Source organism: Pangasianodon hypophthalmus, chromosome 27 (genome assembly GCF_027358585.1).
Source record: "Pangasianodon hypophthalmus isolate fPanHyp1 chromosome 27, fPanHyp1.pri, whole genome shotgun sequence".
NCBI lineage: Eukaryota > Metazoa > Chordata > Actinopteri > Siluriformes > Pangasiidae > Pangasianodon > Pangasianodon hypophthalmus.
The window spans coordinates 352,493-377,243 of record NC_069736.1 but is presented as its reverse complement, the minus strand read 5'-3'; the positions used below and the strand labels follow the sequence as shown (position 1 = coordinate 377,243).

At 44.4% G+C, this 24,751-nt stretch overlaps 3 protein-coding genes across 14 annotated transcripts in view; 1 reads left to right on the top strand and 2 right to left on the bottom strand.

The window, feature by feature from the left end:
• The first annotated feature begins 252 nt into the window (after nt 1–252).
• mrps31 (mitochondrial ribosomal protein S31) lies at nt 253–4,480 on the top strand. 2 transcript variants are annotated; one of them, XM_026912248.3, is made up of 7 exons: nt 253–430; nt 1,078–1,509; nt 1,915–2,067; nt 2,659–2,805; nt 2,942–3,012; nt 3,166–3,309; nt 3,782–4,480. In XM_026912248.3, exons 1-7 carry the CDS (start codon nt 315–317, stop codon nt 4,006–4,008), a joined length of 1,290 nt encoding a protein of 429 aa, XP_026768049.1. In that variant the 5' UTR covers nt 253–314; the 3' UTR covers nt 4,009–4,480. The 2 variants fall into 2 exon arrangements, with proteins under 2 accessions (XP_026768049.1, XP_026768048.1); XM_026912247.3 differs by having other exon boundaries at nt 1,054–1,509.
• si:ch211-114c12.2 (uncharacterized protein LOC336578 homolog) lies at nt 4,469–11,945 on the bottom strand. 2 transcript variants are annotated; one of them, XM_034300883.2, is made up of 10 exons: nt 11,659–11,945; nt 10,937–11,038; nt 10,196–10,855; nt 9,064–9,723; nt 6,740–6,876; nt 6,577–6,631; nt 6,412–6,460; nt 6,242–6,310; nt 5,906–6,064; nt 4,469–4,925 (listed from the first exon to the last, which is right to left on the bottom strand). In XM_034300883.2, exons 2-9 carry the CDS (start codon nt 10,975–10,977, stop codon nt 5,918–5,920), a joined length of 1,818 nt encoding a protein of 605 aa, XP_034156774.1. In that variant the 5' UTR covers nt 10,978–11,038; nt 11,659–11,945; the 3' UTR covers nt 4,469–4,925; nt 5,906–5,917. The 2 variants fall into 2 exon arrangements, with proteins under 2 accessions (XP_034156774.1, XP_034156773.1); XM_034300882.2 differs by having other exon boundaries at nt 10,937–10,996.
• A 1,412-nt stretch (nt 11,946–13,357) lies between these two features.
• LOC113525670 (neurofilament heavy polypeptide) overlaps nt 13,358–24,751 on the bottom strand; it is a 23,018-nt gene continuing 11,624 nt past the window's right edge. For 5 of the 10 annotated variants that reach the window (XM_053230541.1, XM_053230544.1, XM_053230547.1 and 2 more), the window contains 7 exons: nt 21,953–22,018; nt 20,197–20,247; nt 20,050–20,116; nt 18,883–18,968; nt 16,747–18,809; nt 16,359–16,587; nt 13,358–15,182 (listed from right to left, as the gene is read on the bottom strand). In XM_053230541.1, coding sequence (XP_053086516.1) covers nt 16,362–16,587; nt 16,747–18,809; nt 18,883–18,968; nt 20,050–20,116; nt 20,197–20,247; nt 21,953–22,018 — 2,559 coding nt within the window. In that variant the 3' untranslated portion in view covers nt 13,358–15,182; nt 16,359–16,361. The remainder of the gene's footprint in view (nt 15,183–16,358; nt 16,588–16,746; nt 18,810–18,882; nt 18,969–20,049; nt 20,117–20,196; nt 20,248–21,952; nt 22,019–24,751) is intronic. The other 5 variants (XM_053230548.1, XM_053230549.1, XM_053230542.1 and 2 more) reach the window with 4 other exon arrangements.

The window sequence follows — 24,751 nt, the reverse complement described above, 5'->3', positions numbered from 1 at the left end:
CAAACTAATCCAGCATCGATCGATCGATTTAGCATATCTGATGGGCATTTACTGAAAAAATAACAGATATTAATCAAAAATAACATTGAAACAAAAACAAAACAGCAATAAATTATAATTATAATATAATATAATTATAATATATACAATTATAAATTATAACAAATTCTTGTTTAAAAAATCGTCGTGCTCGTATCTCTGTTATTGAGATGTTTGCTCTGTGACGCCGGAACCTTTATTCCGGGTCATGTTGCTCCCGGACACTTTCAGCCGCTGGACCAGGAAGCGTGCATGCGCGACATTGAAGAGCAGTGATGTACAGAAGAGCGTTATTTTCTCTTTCTCAGGGCAGAACAGCGTTAAATCACGCGCATGACCCGAGGCTGCGTCCCCCGAAATGTACGGACAGAGTTTCCGCTTCCGGTTTGAGGTGAGTTTATTCTGTTTTTTTGTGATCTTCTGCTGCAAGGTTAAAAGTTGACACCGAAGCATTTACTGCATCCTACAATCCCCAGTGCTCCCTGTACAAGTGCACTACATCAGTCACATCAGTCACAGCTACAGCTTCTGTAGTGCAGCAGAAATCCGACACACAGCTTTCAGTCCGGGTCGCTGTATAAGAGCACAGGGAATAATAATGCACTGTAACTGGAGTTAACTGTTCTACATGAAGTATTAAAGAAGGGCTTCTACTCCTTACGAAGTGCACTAGAGGTCCAGTAGGGACATTAAAAATCCAGTAGGACCACTAGAAGTCCAGTAGGGCCATTAGAGATCCAGTAGGGCCACCAAGAGCCACCAGAAGTCCAGTAGGGGCACAAAGGGCGACCAGAAGTCCAGTAGGGCGACCAGAAGTCCAGTAGGGCGACCAGAAGTCCAGTAGGGCGACCAGAAGTCCAGTAGGGCCACCAGAAGTCCAGTAGGGCCATTAGAGATCCAGTAGGGGCACCAAGGGCCACCAGAAGATCAGTGGGGCCACTTCTGCTAAAGCTTGGTGATTTTGTCTCAGTTTGATGCTGCTTGTTTAAAGTACACTTTGGCTGCTCACTTTAGGGCTCCTTGTCTACTGAACCACAGGGCGTTTGGGACGAGTGGAGTAAGTCTGTGTGAGAAGAAGAAAGATGGAGAGAAGACTGAGGAGCTGCAGGTGGAGTCCAGGACGAGGGACGATGTCGAGGAACACAAGTGTGAGGTGAAGGTCAGAGAGTTGGAGAAGAGTGATGAACCCTCAGTGAAGGCAACGTGTGAAGAAACAGCAGGGGGAAAAGAGACCAGACCCGAGGCTACGAGCGAGAACACGAGACCAGCGGCGGAGCAGAAGGCGGAGGAGAAGACGGGAAAACAGGGTCTCCTGGAGCTGCTCGGGGCCATGAAGGTGGACACGACCACCAGAACCAAGCTGAAGTCCCTCAGGAAGGTGACGAGTGGACAGGACAGTGCGGTGAAGGTGAAGAGAGCGGCGATGGAGAGCACGAGCAGCATGTTCCAGCAAGCTACAACATCGCAGAGGTGAGACTCACAGCAGCTCTCAGCTCATTTCATAAACAATAATAATAATAATAATAATAATAATAACAAGTTAAATACATTAAAAAATTATAACGTCTTTTATACTCAGCGTTTCAATGAAAGCAGCACAGAACCGTGAAAAAAACTCAAACTCCAGATGACACTGAGAACCGTCCCCATTGGGCGTGGCCTAATATTCTAATGAGCACACTTGTCAGATAAACTAGCCCCGCCCACTTTACATTAAAAAAGGCAGAATGTAGAAGCTGAAATGTCACAAATTATTTGTGTAAAAAAACAAACAAACAAAAAAAACTACCACATGATGAGAAGTGCTCTATAAAGTGTGTGTGTGTTTGTGTGTGTGTGCGTGCGTGTGCGTGTGTGTGTGTGTGTACGTGTCAGTGAGTCTCTGAGTCCTGAGCTGGCTGCTGCTGTCTCTGCCGCTGCGTCCACGCTTCCTGATCGCTCTCGAGCCGAATCTGACCTCCTGAAGCAGCTGCGCAAACACGAAGCCGTGTCCGAGGAGACGAGACGAGCCGAGACGCAGGACATCGGGTGAGTTCATCTCAACAGCAGCACGAATTCACCGCCGCAAAGCCGTAATAATTAATTCATTAATTCATCACACTGCACATCAGTACATCCCTCCCAAAGTCCCGCCCACAGTGCTTGATTGACAGGTCTACATCACTGGTCGTGAAGATACAGACAGGATCACAGGATTGTTTTATTTTTGTATTTTTAATTTTGATGCCGTTACACAAATGCAGCAACACAAATGCAAATGTAAACTTTGAAACTGAATTTGAATTGTCTGAATTTACACACGCTCATAATTTAAATTTCAAAAAGCATTTAAATTTATAGTTTGGAACATGGTGGTGTAATTTGTACTGATTAATACACAAACAACAAACTCCTGCATTTACTGATTAGTTTTTCCAGAATTCAGAACCAGCAGCTAAAGCCTTCATTCATTTTTAATTCATAATTTAAAAGATTTAACTAAACATTTTAACCCTAACTCTTCCTTCTTCACTTCTTTATAAAAAATTCAATAAACTAATGAAAGATTTTGGTTTTGTTATAAACTGTAACCATGTGTGTGTAATTGTTATTATTTTTTTAATTTGTTTGTTTTCTCAGGAACATCATCGCTGACATGAAAGTGGGGAAGAAGCCAATTGGCAGATTGAACAGCCGGCCAGCCAATCAGATTCGGTTTGATGATGATGGGCGGGGCTATACACACGACCGCGGCATCACGGGAGAGCTGGCTGAAATCCGCCGGAGGTAAACAACAACCAGAACCAACACACGGACCGGGTCTGATACCGCGTGTAACTTCTCATGGTTCCTTTGCTAGTGTGTGTTCAGGTGAACATTTAGTGTGTGTGTGTGTGTGTGTGTGTGTGTGTGTTTTTGACAGGAATTCAGCTTTTACTGCAAAGAGGCTGAACATCTTCAGTGCTGCGGATCAGGACACACAAACCGATCTGGGTAATTAATATTTTTTTATGAATTTTCTAGAATTAATGCTCAATAGGGCTTTATTAAAAATTATTAAAAATGTATATTTGTTGAAAAATAAATGTCTTTCTGATCGATCAGGAATTCTAACAACATGAAGTTTTTCTCTGTGTGTGTGTTCAGCTCCAGGCCCCTCCCTCTGGGACGCTGATTTAGCCAATCAGATCGTCCGGGCAGTGAATCAGAAACCTCGTAACGGGTTCGAGGAAATGATCCAGTGGACGAGGGAAGGAAAACTGTGGCAGTATCCCATCAGCAACGAGGCAGGTGAGTGGGTTTAAATAAGGCCATTTCTGTGATCTTTCTCAGCGTGGTGATGTCATCGAGAGAGCCAGCCAATCACAAGCAGGGTTTTATTGTACTGACTAGTTACAGGTTGTAGTGCAGGTGTTGTAACTGCAGGATAATGTGCACTGATGAGACACTGTTAGTACAGTAGTGTGTGGTTTAAGACGAGCACGTCTTAACGTCAGACTGAAACACACACACCGTGCCATTAAGCTCCGCCCCTCAGTACAGGTATTAAACAGAGACGAATATTCATCACTGTGATGGAAATAAAGTGTTAAAAGTAAATTTCTGGGAGCTGCCTTGTTTAGTGCACAGTTATGAAGCAGGAAGCCATTTTGGGATTTGGTGCACTGTCTGTAAAGGGGTGTTGCTAAGATGGCTGCCGAGTGCACACACTGGCCTGGAGGAATTTTACCTGAACCTGTGTGTGTGTGTGTGTGTGTGTCAGGAATGGAGGAGGAAGCGAAGGTGCCGTTCCACGAGCACGTCTTCCTGCAGCGCCACCTGGAGGACGGTTTTCCTCAGCATGGCCCCGTCAGACACTTCATGGAACTGGTGGTCACCGGACTGTCCAAGAACCACCATCTGACCATCAGCCAGAAGCTGGAGCACATCGCCTGGTTCCGGGACTACTTCCTGCAGAAACAGGAAATCCTCAGCGAGGCCGAGGCGTGACCCGTCCAGACGAGGACTACACCGCGTAAACAGGGAAACGTCCACGGCGTCCTGCTTCTCTCACGTCTCACACGCAGCTGAACTGGAGGCTACACACTTCCACTACCTGTTAGCTGCATTACCCTCGTAGCTTCAGCGCAAAACTACAGAAGGAAAACTTTAGTCTCGGCTGATTAACACGTGGACAGTTTATTCTGCACTGGACGTCACTGTGTGTGTGTGTAATAATTACAGAACAGAGCGCTAACACACTCGGCTCATCATGACGTCATTATAAACACGCTTCATGTGGGATAAAGGAACGTTTCTGATTAATGATTTCTTACAGACGAGTCCAAACTCCGTGTGTATAAAGTTATTCCGGTTAATTTTAGTGCACTGTGTTTATGGTGTAATGCACCTGAATAAATAAAAAAATAAAAGCTGCTTCACCTCCATCACTATTAAAGGATTCGTCTGATGACACAAAAGTTCCAGTTGTTTTATTGAAATCTCTATAAACAATGTACACAATTAAAGAGCTGTACAAAGAGCTTTAAAGAACAAAATAAAGACGTGATGAACTAAAGGAACTCATTAAACATCAGACTTCGGATTATTATCGCTGCCAGCCTCGGACGCTTTAATCACACCGTTCCGACTACATCTCGCTAAAAAAGAACAAAAAAAAAAAAAAAAACACTCACAATCTTCTGTACAACATCACAACTCACGCCGTGTGTGTGTGTGTGTGTGTGTAATCACCAGACGGAAACCTAAAGCATGAATAAAGTATTAAAGTAAACTTTGGCAGCTGTGATATGCTTCACACACAATAATAACCGCAGAGAGGAATTCTGGGAAAGAACAGAGACGCTCTCGGGATAGAAATCCAGTTATCTGCCAACACACGAGCGCGACGCTCTCCACCCAGACACCTGCACAAACAACACACACATTACATACACATTTTATTCAAAGGTATTAACCTGGATTATTTCTACACAGAGGTGTGAAAGTGAAAGGGGTGTGTGTGTGTGTGTGTATACGCGCTTATAGAATACATCACGATCTTTAAGGTGTGTGTGTGTGTGTATACGCGCTTATAGAATACATCACGATCTTTAAGGTGTGTGTGTGTGTGTACATCACGATCTTTAAGGTGTGTGTGTGTGTGTGTGTGTGCATCACGATCTTTGAGGTGTGTGTGTGTGTGTGGGTGTGTGTGCATCACAATCTTTAAGGTGTGTGTGTGTGTGTGGGTGTGTGTGCATCACAATCTTTAAGGTGTGTGTGTGTGTGCGCATCACGATCTTTGAGGTGTGTGTGTGTGTGTGGGTGTGTGTGCATCACAATCTTTAAGGTGTGTGTGTGTGTGTGGGTGTGTGTGCATCACAATCTTTAAGGTGTGTGTGTGTGTGCGCATCACGATCTTTGAGGTGTGTGTGTGTGTGTGGGTGTGTGTGCATCACAATCTTTAAGGTGTGTGTGTGTGTGTGCATCACGATCTTTGAGGTGTGTGTGTGGGTGTGTGTACATCACGATCTTTAAGGTGTGTGTGTGTGTGTGTGTGTGTGTGTACATCACGATCTTTAAGGTGTGTGTGTGTGTGTACATCACGATCTTTAAGGTGTGTGTGTATATACTCGCTTATAGAATACATAATCTTTAAGAGGTGTGTGTGTGTGTGTGTGTGGGGAAGTAAATACACTCAGGTGTTTATTTTGGATTATTTTAAAGCAGCACTATGTAATCTCCTCTGATTCAGTTCATTATAAAACACGAGACAAACTGCAGCTCTCGAGTTTCTCGTTCTCTTGCATGTATCTGTATCGCCTGTTGCTATGGTTACATTCTTACGCTTAAGAAGCGCCTGATGATGTAAACGAGCGTCGGCGAAACACCCGGAGTAACTCACTCGGTTTCGAGTTCACCAGCGGCGGTAGCTCGTGGCCTGGCGTGGGTGCGGCGGGGCTTTGTGGCGGAGCGTCTGCATGTTCCTGTACTTGGTCATGATGCTCTGACTTTTCCGGAACGCGGGTTTCTGATGGAGCGGCGGACGCGCGAGTATGGTGGCCTTACAGGGGAAAAGAAAAAAGGAGCAAATCAATCAAGAACTATTTCATTCTATATAACCAGTGTGAGGAATTACAATAATAATAATAATAATAATAATAATAAGACTGCAGCATGACACAGAACAAGACACACTGCCCCCTAATGGCCTGGAGGAGAAACGGCAGCACATCATTACCATCAGTGGTCTCCTGAACACACCATCAGGACCCTTCTGGAGTACAGGGCCAGGACGGAAACCGGGTTTCTACACACACACACACACACACACACACAATATCATTAAATTCAGCCGTGCATTTAACAGGGAACAGTTCTACTTCTTTCAGATGGTTCTAGATGTTTTACCTGAAAAGAACCGGGCTTCCGTAACGGTTTTCCCGGACCGTCCATTGGCCTGCGATAAAACACACGACAAAAGCTTTTAGCACTGTGTATAAGAGCGTTTAGATCGTGCCTGTGTGTGTGCGTGTGTGTGTGTGTGTGTGTAAGTAAAACAGGAGATCAGTGTACCGTCGCTGCTTCTGGTCACGTGCTGAATTTCCAAAGCGGTGATTTGGATTCTCACCTTAAAACAAAAAGATTTGTTTTTAAGTAAAAACTGTTCGTAACGTCTCTATGGCGACTCTCAGAGTTTAACACGGCGGCGTTTTTATTTATTTATTTATTTTTTTACCAGTTTTATTATTATTATTATGGGACATTCTGCTCTTCCAGGAAGTACTGCTCTTAGGACTCGAGCTTCTAGTCCCGGCTTCCCAGTGAGAAACCACGACCAGGTCATGGGTCAGCTGTCTGTCTAGAGGTGAAGAGCTGGAAAAGTCGAGGGGAAAAAGAAAAGAAAAGTGAGTTAAACGGTCACAGAAGATGGAGATAAAACAACAACAACAACAACAACAACAACAACAAATAAACCAACAGCACTGGCATGACTTCCTGTTTGGAATTAAACAGAGGACAGAGAGGACATCACCATGCATTTTATAAAATTAAACCACACCTTTGTACCTTTGCTGTGAACGGAAGTGCAACTGTTCAGACAATATTACTGCAATCACAAAGCCTTTACTGTAATAAATTAAACAATACAACGGCAAATAACTAGAGATGGATCGCTGCTAGGGTACTTACAGCAAAGCTAGCCCATCATCTCCATGCTTCAGTTTCAATTGGTAGATTAGTTTTCTCTCATTCGCTCGGGATTTTAACCGTTTTCTTGCTCTAAGTGAATAATCGACACAGACGAATCATACGTGAAGGCCTGGATTTGAGATTCACTCCTAAAACTCGATCATCCAGATCATCTCTGCTTTGATTTTTTTTTCCATCCGTACGACACTTTCCTCCTCTTCCTCCTCTTCTTCCTCCTCCTCCTTCTCCTCCTGGTAGTGGTTTTCAATGTTTGGTCCAAAGCCTTGTTTCCGGTTTATTCCTGTTATGTTCTGAGGTCATCTTTATCTCGGGAGAACCTCAGGTGCACCTCCGGAGAACTTCCACACACGGGTAACACTGGCAAACGTTTCACTCGTCATGTTTGGGGGAGATGGTATCTTACATCTGCTTTCCTCTGCATGTTGGAGAACTTCTTGTAGTCAGATACATTTGTGATGGACATCAGTGTATTGTAATAGAGCTAAGAGCTTTTCTAAATATTTCTTCAGAGGAACCAGACACTTTTGAACATTTCTTCAGAGGTGATCGTCTGAGGAACATAGTAGTAGTAGTAGTAGTTTTGGAAGAAGTCCAAAAGAAATCACCTGAGCAATGAGCCGGGCTTTGAACATTTCTTCAGAGGTGATCGTCTGAGGAAGGAGATTTTGAGGCACATTTGAGGAACATGCTGGTTTTTGGAGAACCTCTTTGGAAGAAATCACTGATGAACCAGCCATTTTTAACACTTCTTCAGAGCTGAGGAACCAGCTGGGTTTTTTTTAAAAACACTTCTTCAGAAGAAATTATCTGAGTCATGAGTGGTTTTTGGTATTTCTTCAGAAGTGACCATCAGAGGAAAGAGCCTTGTGATCCAATTCCAGTAACCCACTGTGATGAGAGACACTTTTGGCCAGTTATAATTTCAAACAACTGGGCAGCATTCCTAGCTCGAACTGCCAATCTTGGTACCTTCTAGACAACACGAACGGTTGTTCTGTAGCCATGATGGTGGCAGAGCTGCAGAAGAAGTAGTGATGGTTGTCTTGATGGAACACATTGTAGAAATTCCAGAAACTCTGATGGTTTGTTATACATCTTAGAGGCAAGTTGTGTTCCTGGTCAATCTCCAGGAACCCTGCAGGAACGCGAGGTTCTGGAATGCAGGCACTGTTTTTTTCCCCTCTCCTTACAGGGAATTCCAAGATCTTCTTGCCAGATCTTCCAGGGTGGCAGGTGGAGATGCAATCAAGTGCGCTTTGCCAGAACTTCAACCGACTTCATCCTTCTGTCAACATTTCTGAAATTCTTGGATTCTCTTTTTGTTCCAGAAACACCTCCATGCCGGAGGAAGTAACGTAACCGTACCCGAGTTTATACACGCAGAGCCTCGCTAATCTGAGCTATCGTTCAGGTGAAAGGAAGGAAGTTGTTGAGTTTGTGGGAGAAGCCTTCTGAAGGGTTTATAACCTTTAAGAGCTCTCTGTGTGTCTGGGCCTGACCGTGATTGAGGTAAACGTCATGAAACACCTTTTCAGACTGACTCTCTCTCTCGTTTTTTTTTTTTTTTTTTTTTTTTTTTGAGGTGGTATGAATTAGACAGCACTTCTGGTACTTTTTGCCCCTTATATATCCCTGCGTTAACGTTAAGGACAGATATTCTGGGCACGGACAGAAGGTTACACGTCTTAGAGGTGATTCAGGTGAGGAGTAAAGAAGCCTCTACTGGTGTTTCTCATGTGAACAGGGTGATGCCCCTTTGGTGAAAGCAGTGCCAGAGACAAACAGGGAAGCTTGGAACCTTCTAAACATCACGCAGCCATTGCCACAGTATGAGGGGAGATACCGTACCTGCGTGCTCGTACAGAGCGCCGGGATTCCACCTGTGTCTCGGAGTCCATTTCAGGATCGGCAGATTTGGAGTCGGTGTCTGTGGGTGACTCTCGAGACGGTTGCCTCTTCACACTTTTCTTCAGAGGAATCTTGCGAGGCGGGGGTCTGGAGGATTCGCCCACGTGCTCTGCTTCCTGCATCTTGTTCCTCTGCATCTTGTCCGAAGGCCTGGGCTTCGGTGGGGGCATTTTGAACCGCGCGACGGATTCCGCTCTGAACTTGCGCCCCTTCAACAGCCGGGACTTGTCCTTGAGGGACAGGCCGCGACCTCCGAAACCTTTAAGAGGCATCGGGCGCACCGGCATCTCTCTACGGAAGCGTTTGGGCGGTCCGTGCTCGAGCTCGGGCGGCGGCGGGCGTCCCATTTCCTGAATCCTCCTCTTCATGGGACGAATGGGAAGCCTCTCCTGCGGGCGTGGAGGTGGAAGGAATCTGGAAGACGAGTTGGAGGAAGACGGTGGACCAGATTTCCATGAAGGAGATCTGTAAGGGGGGCGAGGGTACGGGCTGCCCCCTTCCCTACGCGGCCACTCGGGGGCGTGGTACCCGGGCCTTCCCCTCCCTCGCCCCCTGCCGGCGTCTCCGTGCTGCTTCCGTGGATCTCTCTCTGTAGACCACCTGCACATCCATCACAAACAATACAAACAAGTGGGTTATAAAGCCAGGTCCTGCTGCTTGCACAGGGTTAGGGGCATTTCTTAACTTTTATTATTCTACATCCAGCCCCAAACCTGCTGCACGCCACAGGGGCGGGGTATAAAACGGGACTTGTTTTAAAAGGGTATATAACACTTTCTCCATAATGACTGGGTGACTTCTAAAGGGATCTCTCTCTCTCTCTTTTTTTTTTTTTTTTTTTAAATTAGATCCTTTTTGCAAACTTTACCCCCAGCAAACAAAATGAAGTAAAGGAACTGTAGAGTGGAGGGGGATGTTAACATTTATCTCCCTGTAGTGTTGACTTTTGACCCTAACACTTCTCTGTTTACTCATATCGCCCCTGTATCTCTACCATTATCATCATCATCATCATCACCACCATCATCACCACCATCACCCGGCCTGCGCGGGTCAGCCATGATTCCTGTACCTCTCTGGATACGAGTTCCTCTCATGGAACTCTCTGGGCTTTCTCTGGGGCAAGTCAGAGGGCCTGGGCTCCCCGTTGTGGTGAGGGTAACCCCCTGGGCCATTCCAGCGATGCCCTCCGTGGGCCGGACGCCCGAGGGGCCTCTCCCTGGGGCTTGCTTGCCTTCCAGGACCCCAGCTCCTCTCCTGCTCATGGGGAGGGTTTTGGTATCGTTGCGGGGCTCTGAAGGTGTTCTGTGGCGACGGACCCCTGCGGTCTGACGGAGAGCTGTGGAAATATCGGGAAGAAGGAGAAACGTGGCCGGAATGGTTCCCGTGGAAGGGCCTGTGGTGGGCTGATGGTCCGTGAGGGGAGTGGCGGTGCTGGACAGGGGGAGGGCGGTTCGAGCGGGGCGGGGAGGACCTCCTGCGGCCACGCTGAGAATCCTGAGACATGGGGTACGGTCTGAAGTTATCCTGGTTCTGATGCGTCCAGTGTCCGTGCGGTCTCTCTCTCAGTTCTCCCATCTGAGGTCTCTTGTCCCTGGGGTAAGGCGAATGTCCTCCGCTGTTGCCCTCTCTCCAGCTGGGAGGGGCCTTACCTGGGGGGCCTCGAAATCCCCTAGAAGACGGACCCATTCGCCCTCCACGGTGCTCGCCGTGACCGCTGTCAGAGAAGGACCTGAAAAACAACAGCGGAGACGAACAGTGAGACGCCAATACGAACTGATAAAGTGTTCCAGGGAATGAGATAAAGGAGTACCTCTGTCTGGAACGAGGAGAACCTGAGTGAGGTCTCACCATCTTCACACTGCTCACGGTCCTGCAGACAGGAAAATAAACCAGGACTCTGAAATAAAGCTCACTTTAAGGGAAAAAAATAAAACTATTATTAATTATGAGGAAAGAAATGTGAAGAAAAGCTGGAAGTCTGGAGAGAGATGACAGGAGAAGGCTCTTCTTACACAAACCAAGGATTAGTTGTAAAGAAGAAAATGAAAAGTAGTAGTAGTAATAATAATAATAATAATAATAATAATAATAGTAATAGTAATAATGGCAATAAAGTTTTCTGGTCACGTCACCAGGACAACTGAACAGGACATAAACAAAAATCGAAACTCTAAATCAATTCAGTCAGATTACTATTAACACACAATCTCCCAATTTGGAGAGTAAACATTGTTAAACCTGCACAAGAAATACACTATACAAATAAATAAGATATAAAAAACATTAAATGCACGCTGTTTTTTATTACTGTTATTATTATTATTTATATATCACTCTGTGTTTGGAGACTAACCGAACGCAGGCCAGCTAAACTAAACTCGCTCAACAAACTCCACTCTTTATAACTAATAATGTTAAACACACCGCATTAACACCTCGACGTGTTACAAATAAACTTATTTCAGTCATTAAAACTCGTTAACATTTTTATTAAACTATAAACTGCCCTTCATTTTGTATCAAAGTACTCACCCAAGGTTATTCGAGAAGCTAACGTTAAAACACCGCTAGCAAGAAGCTAGTTCAGCTAGCACTACGAGCTAGCTACTTCGCTAAACCTTCTTAACCGTAATCTTAATCACTCTGCAGCAAAAATCCGTTGAATATTAATTTAAATATATACATTAAATCGACGTTTTGAATATATCGTCGTAGATCTAACTTATATTTTTGTCTCTGCGTCCATAATGCGTCGACTGCAAACCGACGCTAAAGCTACACAGAACCGCAACCTACGCCGTAATCCCCCCGCCCCACAGTAATATTTCGATAAAACCCGCCTCCTCGCATACGATTGGATAATCCAAGTGCCTGTTTAAAAATAATAAGCGCGAGGATGCATCTAGCCAATCATTTTCCAGGAGAGGTCTTGATATCAGCCAATCCCAGCGCGCGAGAGGCGGGGTTTGTTACAACGGGTGAGAGTAACGTCCTCCGACAGCTGGCTGATGAAGAGGTGACGACAAAACAATATGGCGCCTGACAACTCAGGGGCGGGGTGTGACGTAAACCTGATCTCAGATCAGCTTCACTGTCCGAGTGTTTACGGAAATGACCGAATGCTGGCGCTGTAGACTGACCCCAGATCAGCGTTAGCGAGTTAACGCGCTAAAGCTAACTAACATTCCTCCCTGACGGTAAACCCTCAGCTGCTGCGCTCCGTCAGCTTTAAATAAACTCCAGCAGCGATAAACACAACAATTCCTGTCAGTTAGCGAACTTTATCTCTCTCCAGAGCATTTAAACCTTATTTTAAACCAGTAGATTAAACCAGAGCCACAGTAAAGTCACTATTCTGCTGAGCTTCACTTCGTCATTTACAGCAGTGTTTACACAATCCAGCACTAAAACCTTTAATAATAATAAATAAATCTGTTAATAAAATTATCACAACATTCTCACCACAGACTCTATATGTGCAGATACACTACATACAATCACTTATTTTCATATTATTAAACTTAAACTAGTAATTCTATAATGTATTTCTATAGCTGATGTCAGATTATAATACAGTAGTTATATTTTTAATTAATATTTCATTAAAGCTAATAAATAGGATTTTTAGAATATTATATCCATTAAAAAACTAAATTTTTACATATTTTTATGTAATTTTTATTTAAGTGGCACATTTTACTATTTATATAAATTATTACGGTGATGATGATGATGATGATGATTATTAATATTATTAGTAATATATAATTATTCTTTTCCACATTAATTAGGCTCTGATATAGATGAGCTAATTAACTGGTTCATGTGTAATGAGATTTCTGATGCCTGTAGCGTTAATTTTATCGTTTGCTCTCATTCAGAAAGGAGTTTCAGGGCATTTCATCAGTAATTTAGATACAGAGAATACTTTACTGATCCCTAAACGATTAAAAATTGTTTGTTGTTTTACTGGCTGTGGGTAAAAACTGCTCACTGATACACCTGCTAACAGGTATTTAAATGTAAACACCCCCCTCACTGAACCTGTCCCTCCATCCTCTCTAAAAACTCTTCACAGTTTATTCCCTGCTAATACTATTAATAATAATAATGTTTATTATGTTTAATAATGTTAATAATGTTTAATGCACAGTGAATCTTTTCTGAGCAAAGCAGTAAAGTGAAGTGAGAAAGTTTAATGTGAGGTTAATGAAACTCACACACAGGAAACACAATAAAAGATTTTGTAATTGTGTAATGTTTTTATTTTTTAGCATTGTTATTAATAAGCGTAACATGGCGTTCAGGCTTCATGCAGCTTGTTTACAGAAAGTCCATGTGCAGTAGGATGATTTATCCGCTAGCAGGAGAAAGGATGAGTCCCGTTTCGAGGAAAACACTTTCCGGTGCGTCATCACACAGAAACACAGTAAACAGGAGCAGAAATCTTTACCACCGCCTCATCTTCACCCCACAGCAGATTTCTGTCACTCATAATTTCTACAACATTACAGTGAAAATATGGATCTGAAGCAGCCCCTTAATCAGGCTAAACCCTGACGCTAACACGAAGGCCTCTTTACCACTGTGTGCTAAACGCTAAATGCTAATACAGCATGTGGTTTAGGATCATATACACACGTTCTGCTTCACAAAAAACAAAAGAAATCTGAAACAGAGAATGTGGAACTTGTAGTCTGCTCATTCATGGGATGATTAGCTTTCTACAGAAAACAGCGCAGTGAGCTCGAGCATAAAATAATCTGTATTTTAGTGTTTTAGTAAAAGCATTGAGTCCACAAGGCAGAATTCATTTTCATTATCATGACGCTGCAGATCTACTGTTCGCTAAATACAACACAGTGCTAACGTGCCATTTTTGCGTTTTTTTTATAGCATGATCATCACCTTCACCTTTATTACGCTTTATTATCTCTGGCTTCTGGTACAGGATGACGAACGCTTTTTAACCAGAATTAGCTCTTGTAGCAAAGAACGTGCTCGCTAACACAGCTAGCTTACTGGCTCACTCAGGCTAGCTAGCATCTCACCTATGCTGTGTGTGTGTTTTTTTAATTAAGTTAGCTAGCTAAGTGCATACTTAATGCTTTAAAATTGTCCAAACTAATCGCTACACAATAAACATACTGTGTGTTGATAAGCGATAAAGCAATGCAGTGCAGGAAAACGGAGCATATTAGCATAAATCCAGTCCCGTTTACTGTATAGCAGCGCTAGTCTACTGTTCACGCTAACAATCTCCTCCACTGTAGTGATGAATATCGTACGTCTTTTAGTCTGTCAGGTTTTTCTTCTCTTTCATGTACTTTGGCTGGCCGTCATTTTTACAAACATATTTATACATATTGTATAAATGTACAGGTATTTACACATGCGGTGTGCTTCTATACCGCGATCAGAGTTTTTTTAATCGCAGTATGACATCACGATAGCGCACTAGAGATTTTAAACCATTAGCTCTTTTAGAGAAGAACATGCTGGCTAACATAGCTAACTAACTAACTAACTAATTAACTAATTAACTAAGCAACGCTAGCCCGCCTGTTCTGTTTGCGTTGCGTTAGCTTGTTATGGAAATGACTTCGGTTTATCTGCAAACACAACGATGACGTCTCAGTTGTGTAAACACGTTTCTCACCCTTGCATTCTGTCCAAAATAATGACGTTTAGAAGAAAATTACGATCATTTCCAAGTGAAACAAACGAGTGTAGTTTTAATCAATGATTAATCGTGATTAGATATTTTGTGTGTCTGATTATCAGCACATGCCCAATACACATATTTACCCAGAGATAATAAACAGCACACACTGTTCTCATTACAGAGAAATAAATAAATAAATAAATAAATAAATAAACAGCAGATTGATTAATGATGGATTTCAGTCCAGCCTCGATAGTCTCTGTGTTATTATTAGCTGTAGCAGGACAATGCTAATGTGGCTAATGTTTGAAGATAATGCTCAGTCTATCCATCCAGTGATGAAGCATTTCCTCTTTTTCTTCTTCCTCTTCCTCTGTGTGACTCACTCAACCTACACACACACACACACATATACATACACACACACACACACACACACACACACACAGACACAGACACAGACATAATCATACACACACATACACACAGAGTGTAAAGTAACACAGTGGAAACTCAGATTGTACCCTGCACTCTGATTGGTCAGAAGGTGTTGATTAATTCTCTATAACAGCAGCTCTGACAGTAGTGCAGGTTTATATTAATGCACTCGCTCTAATACGTTATCGTTTCTATAGTAACAGCTCATTCGCAGGGGTGTGTACAGCGAACGCTCCACATATACGGATTTAAAACGTGTGTAATTGTTTACATGGTGAATTAACTCTGTGTGTGTGTGTGTGTGTGTGTGTGTGTATGATTATGTCTGTGTGTGTGTATACGCATGTGTATACGCATGTGTATATGTGTGTGTATATATATGTGTGTGTGTATGATTGTGTGTGTGTATGTGTGTGTGTGTGTGTGTGTGTGTGTATGATTATGTCTGTGTGTGTGTATACGCATGTGTATACGCATGTGTATATGTGTGTGTGTATATATATGTGTGTGTGTATGATTGTGTGTGTGTATATGTGTGTGTATGATTATGTCTGTGTGTGTGTGTGTGTGTGTGTGTATGATTATGTCTGTGTGTGTGTATGTGTGTGTATACATGTGTGTCTATGATTGTCTGTGTGTGTGTTTGTGTGTGTGTGTGTGCATATATGTGTGTGTATGATTATGTCTGTGTGTGTGTATGTGTGTGTGTGTGTGTGTATATATGTGTGTGTATGATTATGTCTGTGTGTGTGTGTGTGTGTGTATGATTATGTCTGTGCGTGTGTGTGTGTGTGTGTGTATGATTATGTCTGTATTATTATGTCTGTGTGTGTGTGTGTGTGTATATGATTATGTCTGTGTGTGTGTGTGTGTGTATTATTATGTCTGTGTGTGTGTGTGTGTGTATGATTATGTCTGTGTGTGTGTGTGTGGTGTGTGTGTATATGTGTGTGTGTATGATTATGTCTGTGTGTGTGTATGATTATGTCTGTGTGTGTGTGTGTGTATGATTATGTCTGTGTGTGTGTGTGTGTGGTGTGTGTGTATATGTGTGTGTGTATGATTATGTCTGTGTGTGTGTGTGTGTGTGTGTATGATTATGTCTGTGTGTGTGTGTGTGTGTGTTCACCTCTCACTCCTTTCTGCTTCTCGTGTTCAGTGTGTTAGAAGTCTGTTTCGGCTCAATCACGTTTTTGTTGCAGTCTCCGAGCGCGGTGCTGCGCGGCATTATGGGATACGTCACATGACCAGTCAGATCCAGCAGGTCCTCCAGCGCTCGAGTGTTGCTCACCACGTTCTGAACTTCAGAGATCGGAGAAAACTTCGGGATTGAGATCAGTTCCTCTTTAGACACGGGGCTGAGGGGAAACACGGATACTCATCTTCAGCAATGCAACAGGTTACTGTCCAAACAGAATACCCACAATGCACTTTACTACAGGGGACAGGGGTTAGGACACCTCTTCAGTCCTTTTAGAACTGACCAATCATGTGACTGGTTTGGAACAAGGCCTCACCTGACCTCCATCGACTGCACCTCATCAGCCGACTCCTTTCTGGCTCCGCCCCTTTTCTCTAGACACTCCAAGTCACTGACAGGTGCTGGGAACTGTGATGCAGGTAGTGGGCTGAGTGGGGAGGAGCTACTCAATGTCTTCTTTGATGTCACCTGTGATGATGTCATGATAGTTTTCACCTGCGAGCTCACCTGGCCATTCACTTGCCCACTCTTCATCTGACTGTTCACCTGCTGGGTGGTGGGGTTTTTCACCTGGCTGGGCCCCTCTTGGAAGGTTGGACTCTTCACCTGGCTGTTCACCTGCTCTAAGGCTGGAGTCTTTACTGGGCTGTTCGCCTGCTGAACAGTTGGACTCTTCACTGAGCTGGTCACCTGCTGAGCAGTTGGAGTCTTCACCTGGCTGTTCACCTGCTGAGCAGTTGGAGTCTTCACCTGGCTGTTCACCTGCTGAGCAGTTGGAGTCTTCACCTGGCTGTTCACCTGCTGAGAGGTTGGACTCTTCACCTGGCTGTTCAACTGCTGAGCAGTTGGACTTTTCACTGGGCTGTTCACCTGCTCTAAGGTTGGACTCTTCACCTGGCTGTTCACCTGCTGAGCTGTTGGACTCTTCACTGGGCTGTTCACCTGCTGAGAGGTTGGACTTTTCACTGGGCTGTTCACCTGCTGAACAGGTGGACTCTTCACCTGGCTGTTCACCTGCTGAGCAGTTGAACTTTTCACTGGGCTGTTCACCTGCTGAGAGGTTTGACTCTTCACCTGGCTGTTCACCTGCTGAGCTGTTGGACTTTTCACCTGGCTGTTCACCTGCTGAGGGGTTGGACTCTTCACCTGGCTGTTCACCTGCTGAGGGGTTGGACTTTTCACTGGGCTGTTCACCTGCTGAGCTGTTGGACTCTTCACCTGGCTGTTCGCCTGCTGAACAGTTGGACTCTTCACTGAGCTGGTCACCTGCTGAGCAGTTGGACTCTTCACCTGGCTGTTCACCTGCTGAGAGGTTGGACTCTTCACTGGGCTGTTCACCTGCTGAGAGGTTGGACTCTTCACCGGGCTGGTCACCTGCTGAGTGGTTGGACTTTTCACCTGGCTGTTCACCTGCTGAGAGGTTGGACTTTTCACCTGGCTGTTCACCTGCTGAGCTGTTGGACTCTTCACCTGGCTGTTCACCTGCTGAGAGGTTGGACTCTTCACTGGGCTGTTCACCTGCTGAGAGGTTGGACTCTTCACCGGGCTGGTCACCTGCTGAGTGGTTGGACTTTTCACCTGGCTGTTCACCTGCTGAGAGATTGGACTTTTCACCTGGCTGTTCACCTGCTGAGCAGTGGGAGTCTTCACCTGGCTGTTCATCTGCTCTAAGGTTGGAGTCTTCACTGGGCTGTTCACCTGTTGAGCGGACAGACTTTTCACCTGGCTGTTCACCTGCTGAACAGTTGGACATTTCACCTGGCTGTTCACCTGTTGAATGTTTGGACTCTTCACTGGGCTGTTCACCTGCTCTAAGGCTGGAGTCTTCACTGGGCTGTTCACCTGCTGAACAGTTGGACATTTCACCTGGCTGTTCACCTGCTGAATGTTTGGACTCTTCACTGGGCTGTTCACCTGCTCTAAGTTTGGAGTCTTCACTGGGCTGTTCACCTGTTGAGAGGTTGAACTCTTCACTTGTTCAGAGGGGGAACTTTTAACCTGGCCACTGGGCTCCTGTTTGATCACCTGTGTGAGTTCAGGGCTGATCACCTGGCCTGTTCCATGCTCTCTCTCCTTGACTGGAAGATGTTTCTTCTCATGGTTTTCAGCAGAGATCTTCACCTGCATCTCCTGCACCTTGTCTGATGAACTGTTGATCTTCCTCACGTGAGCGCTCTGTTCCTCTCTCACAGGTGAGCTTCTCTGAGGTGTCACTGGAGTGATGTCCACTTTTACAGCTGTTCCTCTATGATCAGGAGAGTTTAATGATGGAGTGTTGTGCAGCACCTGTGCAGGTGTGTGTGAGCTCTTCTCTGCACTCTCATGCTGCTTGATGATGCTTTCAGGTGTGTGTGGCTTCACCTGTCCACGTAACAGCGTCTAAAATCACTCGTTTTGTTTTTGTAATCACCAAACACCCTTCAGGTTTTTAAACACAATTCTTTAGATTCACCTGGTTTTGTGGGGTGGAGCTCACCTGTGCACCAGTGGGCGGGGCTTTCACCTCACCTTTTACCTGTGAGTTCACCTGGACTTCACCTGCAAGAACAAAATAAACATCATTTTTTTTGTAGGGAATCACGTGATGACATGATAGTCTTCTTGCGAAAAGGTCAATTTTAGGGAAAGGAGATTTTTATTGTTTTAAATATAATATAAATTTATATATTATACAATATAAAATAAAAATGTAGAATTATAATCACATATAAAGTGAGTAAATCTTAGAAAATAAAACATTTTAAAATATACAGTAAAATATCAGTAATAAATACACATTAAAATCTGAGTACAAACAAACAAACAAACAAAGAAGATGAATAGAAAAATGAAAAAAGAGAATAAAACCCTCTGACAGAAGCAGAAACAAATCTGTCTCTGTTCCTCACACACACACACACTCTCTCACACACACTCATACACACTCACACACACACACGCTCTCACACACACACGCTCTCACACACACACGCTCTCACACACGCTCTCACACACTCACACACACGCTCTCACACACTCACACACACTCACACACACTCACACACACTCACACACACTCACACACAGTGCCGCAGTTTAAAAATAGCTCGAAATGTCCTTGAATGGATTTTCTTAATCACAAACTGCGACACACACAGAATCGGATCCTCTCCAGAGAGCGACAGGGAGGAAAACGCAACACACACTGCAAACGCCAGCAATCTGGAGCGCTCTCACACACACACACACACACACACACACACACACAGAGCTTTAATGAGAATTGTCTGTGCTGGTAAACAGCCTCTGCACTGCAGTGCGATGATGAAATGCTGAAATGTTTTCATGTTAAAGTGTAAACGCTAAACTGCTAATCACTCATAGCTGCTAATCTGGTGTTTGTCAGCGTTCCGTGAGGCGTGAGAACGCAAGTCAGTAAATAAGTCTGACTTTTAAACATTTAAAAACATTATCTTAAATGAGCAAAATAAAAAAGAACACAATGTATTTGCTAGCATTAACATTAAACATTAGCTACACCGTTATTAACTAGCTGGTATTAGTTATTAGTTATTACCCGTAACCGGTTTATATACCAGCTAGCTGGTGTTAGTTAGCGTTGTGTTGGTGTTAAACTCACCCGGCGGAGACAGTGTGTGTGAGTGTGTGTGTGACGGCGGGGAATGAGCCTCCTGACTGTCCTCTCTCTGTAGAAATAATATTCTAATTAATTTCATTTCATTTCAAATAACAAAATTAAAGTTCACACATCTGTCCATAAACACACCTTCATTTCTCCATCGCTCTTCCGCGTCCTCTTCATGATCTCCTCGATTCTCTGAGAACACGGAGAGAACACACACACTGTTTGTAGAGTGTGATGTGTGTGTGGTGTGAACAGGAGTGTGTGTAGTGTGTGTGTAGTGTGTAGTATGTGTGTAGTGTGTGCAGTGTGTGATGTGTGTGTAGTGTGTAGTGTGTGTGTGTGTGTGTGTGTGAGTAGTGTGCAGTGTGTGATGTGTGTGATGTGTGTGTAGAGTGTAGTGTGTGTGCAGTGTGTGTAGTGTGTGTGTGTGTGTGTAGTGTGCAGTGTGTAGTATGTGTGTAGTGTGTGCAGTGTGTAGTGTGTGTGTGTAGTGTGCAGTGTGTGATGTGTGTGGTGTGTGTATGTGTGTGTGATGTGTGTGTGTGGTGTGCAGTGTGTGATGTGTGTATGTGTGTGTGATGTGTGTGTGTGTGTAGTGTGCAGTGTGTGTGTGCAGTGTGTAGTATGTGTGTAGTGTGCAGTGTGTGTAGTGTGCAGTGTGTAGTATGTGTGTAGTGTGCAGTGTGTAGTGTGTGATGTGTGTGATGTGTGTGCAGTGTGTGTAGTGTGTGTGTGTGATGTGTGTGATGTGTGTGTAGAGTGTAGTTTGTGTGCAGTGTGTGTAGTGTGTGTGTGTGTGTGATGTGTGTGCAGTGTGTGTAGTGTGTGTGTGTGATGTGTGTGATGTGTGTGTAGAGTGTAGTGTGTGTGCAGTGTGTGTAGTGTGTGTGTGTGATGTGTGTGCAGTGTGTGTAGTGTGTGTGTGTGTGATGTGTGTGTGTGTGTAGTGTGCAGTGTGCAGTGTGCAGTGTGTGTGTAGTGTGTAGTGTGTGTGATGTGTGTGGTGTGTGTGTGTAGTGTGTGTGTGTAGGGTGTGATGTGTGTGTAGTGTGTGTGTGCAGTGTGTGTAGTGTGTGTAGTGTGTGTGATGTGTGTGTAGTGTGTGTGCAGTGTGTGTAGTGTGTGTAGTATGTGATGTGTGTGTAGTGTGTGTGTAGTGTGTGTGTAGTGTGTGCAGTATGTGATGTGTGTGTAGTGTGTAGTGTGTGTGCAGTGTGTGTAGTGTGTGTGTGTGATGTGTGCAGTGTGTGTAGTGTGTGTGTGTGTAGTGTGCAGTGTGTAGTGTGTGTGTAGTGTGTAGTGTGTGTGATGTGTGTGTGTAGTGTGTGTGATGTGTGTGTAGTGTGTGTGCAGTGTGTGTAGTGTGTGATGTGTGTGTAGTGTGTGTGTGGTGTGTGTAGTGTGTGCAGTATGTGATGTGTGTGTAGTGTGTGTGTAGTGTGTGTAGTGTGTGTAGTGTGTGTGATGTGTGTGTAGTATGTGATGTGTGTGTAGTGTGTGTGTAGTGTGTGTGTAGTGTGTGCAGTATGTGATGTGTGTGTAGTGTGTAGTGTGTGTGCAGTATGTGATGTGTGTGTAGTGTGTAGTGTGTGTAGTATGTGATGTGTGTGTAGTGTGTGTAGTGTGTGTGATGTGTGTGTAGTGTGTGATGTGTGTGTGCAGTATGTGATGTGTGTGTAGTGTGTGTGCAGTATGTGATGTGTGTGTAGTGTGTAGTGTGTGTGCAGTATGTGATGTGTGTGTAGTGTGTAGTGTGTGTGCAGTATGTGATGTGTGTGTAGTGTGTAGTGTGTGTGCAGTATGTGATGTGTGTGTAGTGTGTAGTGTGTGTGCAGTATGTGACTGTAAGTGTGTATAGATTGTATGTGATGTTATTTACACTGTAAAGGATTTTTACCTTTTTCCTCTGCTGTCGCTCCTGCTCCTCCTGCTGCTTCATCAGCTGTCTCTCCACCTCCTGTTTCTGTCTCACACACACACACACACACATGCGTGCACACACACACACACACACACACACACACACATGCGTGCACACACACACACACACACAGTGTAATATATTCTGATTTTATGGTGAATAGATACATGATTTATTCATTTTCAGATCAATTGAACGTGATTTCTCTCTCTCTGTTCTCTTCTGCTGTACACGTGTCTGTTCTTCAGGTCACGATGTTCTGCTCATGTTTATCTTCTCTCTTAACCTTGGACATTATCTATACGGTCTTGCATGAGCCTTCCTGCACACACACACACACACACACACACACACACCAGTATAAAAGCTGCAGCTTTTGTTTAGACTATAGAAAGCCCAGTCTGTCTTTGTGCACGCATTAAACCATCTCTTCTATCAGAACCTGGCTCTCAGCATCTTACTTCTGATGATACTGCAGTGTTTTAAAGCTCATCCAAGAAGATTTACAACAATTCAGGCGACTCTGGTGGAACAGCGATGCTCTCCGTCTGTGTGCTGCGACCCTGATCACAGATAACATCATCACCACCTCTCTGATCTGATCCGATCCGGTGATCCTGTTCCTGTGCTAGATGAACTTGCTAGATGACGGAATCGGATTGATGATTAGATAAGAGTTTGATCCATAGAAGTTCAGTCGAAGTTTCTCGGTACTGAATGAGAGAGCGCTGTTTTATGCAGCATGGATCCTAAGGGTGCTGGAGAATCTTCCTCACCAGTTTGTGAGTCGTCCCTGCCTTTAGCTGATAAACTCAGTTTTGAGAGAGAGCTAATGCAAATGTTAGATAAGCTGTGTGGAAAGAAAAAGGCTAAGTTGTGTTCAGAGCTTGTTATCAGAACAAACAGAGTGGAGAAGAGAGCAATGTTTATCTACTTTGGATAATTGCATCAAGCACAAAGACCATGTGCAGCGGTGCAGGTGTTCAGGCAGTGGCATGTTTTCTTAATACAAGATAGAGATGAGAAAAAGCGTGAGAGCGATGAGATGGTCGCTAAGCTGGCGTAGGAATGTGCTAACCATAAACGCACTGCTATCTCCGCTCAAAAAGCTTGTGAGCAGCTCTCACACACCATTAACTCTCTCCAAGACAAGACTGAGGTTTTGGAAAAACAGACACTGCTTCTGCCTAAAACAAAGAAGCTGTATCCATCTCTTAAAAGCCTTAACAGCCAATCAGAGACACGGTCTCGGGATTCGTCATCCTCCAGGTGGAGGTTAAAGCGGTGATTTTAAATAAGTCAAAAAAGGACAATGAGGCGAATGTAAAAATAAAATATCAGCCACTGAGTCCTGGAGAAGTAGATCAAATAGCAAAAGATCTACTTTAAACATCCCAGAGAAGTGGGCATGGGTCCATTCCTGACTCAGATGACAGGTAAATTTGGTGCATCCTTTGCATGTCATTGCCGTATGCTCTCAGACGTTCCTGCCTACAGAAGTGGAGAAGCTGAATGCTCATTATGATAACTGAAGATAAGCTTGTGCTCACTTCGGTCAGAGCGGTACAGAAATGAGCTCAGACAGCTCCGAGTGCTGGCGTAAAGCTGCTGAATGTCAACAGGCAGAAATGAGTCTTTGATGGAACACACCCAGTGTTATGCTCAGGTGTTTATATGGAGGATACAATATAAATTCCATCTCTGATGTTTTTGGAAGCCGTTACTCAATGGGCTGATGGTTTGAAAGCCTTGCGCGAGGTGTTGCTGATTTTGAAGCCTGACTGGCGTAAGGTGAGTCTTGGTGATCTTGCTGCTAGCCTCGTCGCATATGAGAGAGACTCGAATGTGAAAATGTACATGTCTGCTTTGTTGCAAACAACTCAATCCGTTCAGCGCTGGTATTGTCACAATCAGGGGCACTGGGAGAGTGTGTGCTGAAAGAAGAAAGCTGACTCGAGAAAGCGGAGTGGGAAATGTGCCTGACCTGCTGGGCGGAGCTATCTCACCCGAGATGGTGGAGAAAATAATTCAGCTGGTACAACGCACCTCCCACCACTCAGATGCTCTGCCTCCACCTCCGTTAATGATGACCTCAATGTCTGATACACACGATGAGAGTGGATTGAGCGATCATGACTGTGTGTCGCTTTCACACTCACCGCCTTCAAGTGTTTCTGAGATTCCAGATATGGTTTTGCTCACAGATGGTTCAGCCCAAGTCCTGAACGGATGCAGACGTGCTGGAGGGGCTGTTCGCTCATCGCGTGCAGTGATAACTCAGGGTCGTCTCCCTGATCATCTCTCAGCTCAAGCTGCTGAACTTGTGGCTTTGACTAACGTCTGCATCCAAGCTACCAGCTGCACTGCTACGATTTCCCCGGATTCACAATATGCCTTTGGAGTTGTACATGATTCTGGAAGCGTTTGGTATCAATGTGCCTTTTTGACAGCTGCAGGTAAACATGCCTCGTTTGCGTCTGACCTCCTGTCAGCGTGTGTGTGTGTTCAACAGGTTTGGCTGTGGTTAAGATTAAGGCTCATTGCTCCCCTGACACTGCTGAAGCTCGAGGTCATGCTATGGCTGATGATGCAGTTAAAGCTGCATGCAGTCTTCACTCTGTAACTCTGTCTCTCAGCCATCAAACCTCTGTACTCTAATGCTCTAATGCTCCTGCTGTTAGAAGTATGTTTCTGGGTGGATAAAGGTGTGAGTCTAGATTCTGCTGGCGCATGGAAAAAAAGAGGGAAGATATGTAGCTCCTGAGGCACTGTTGC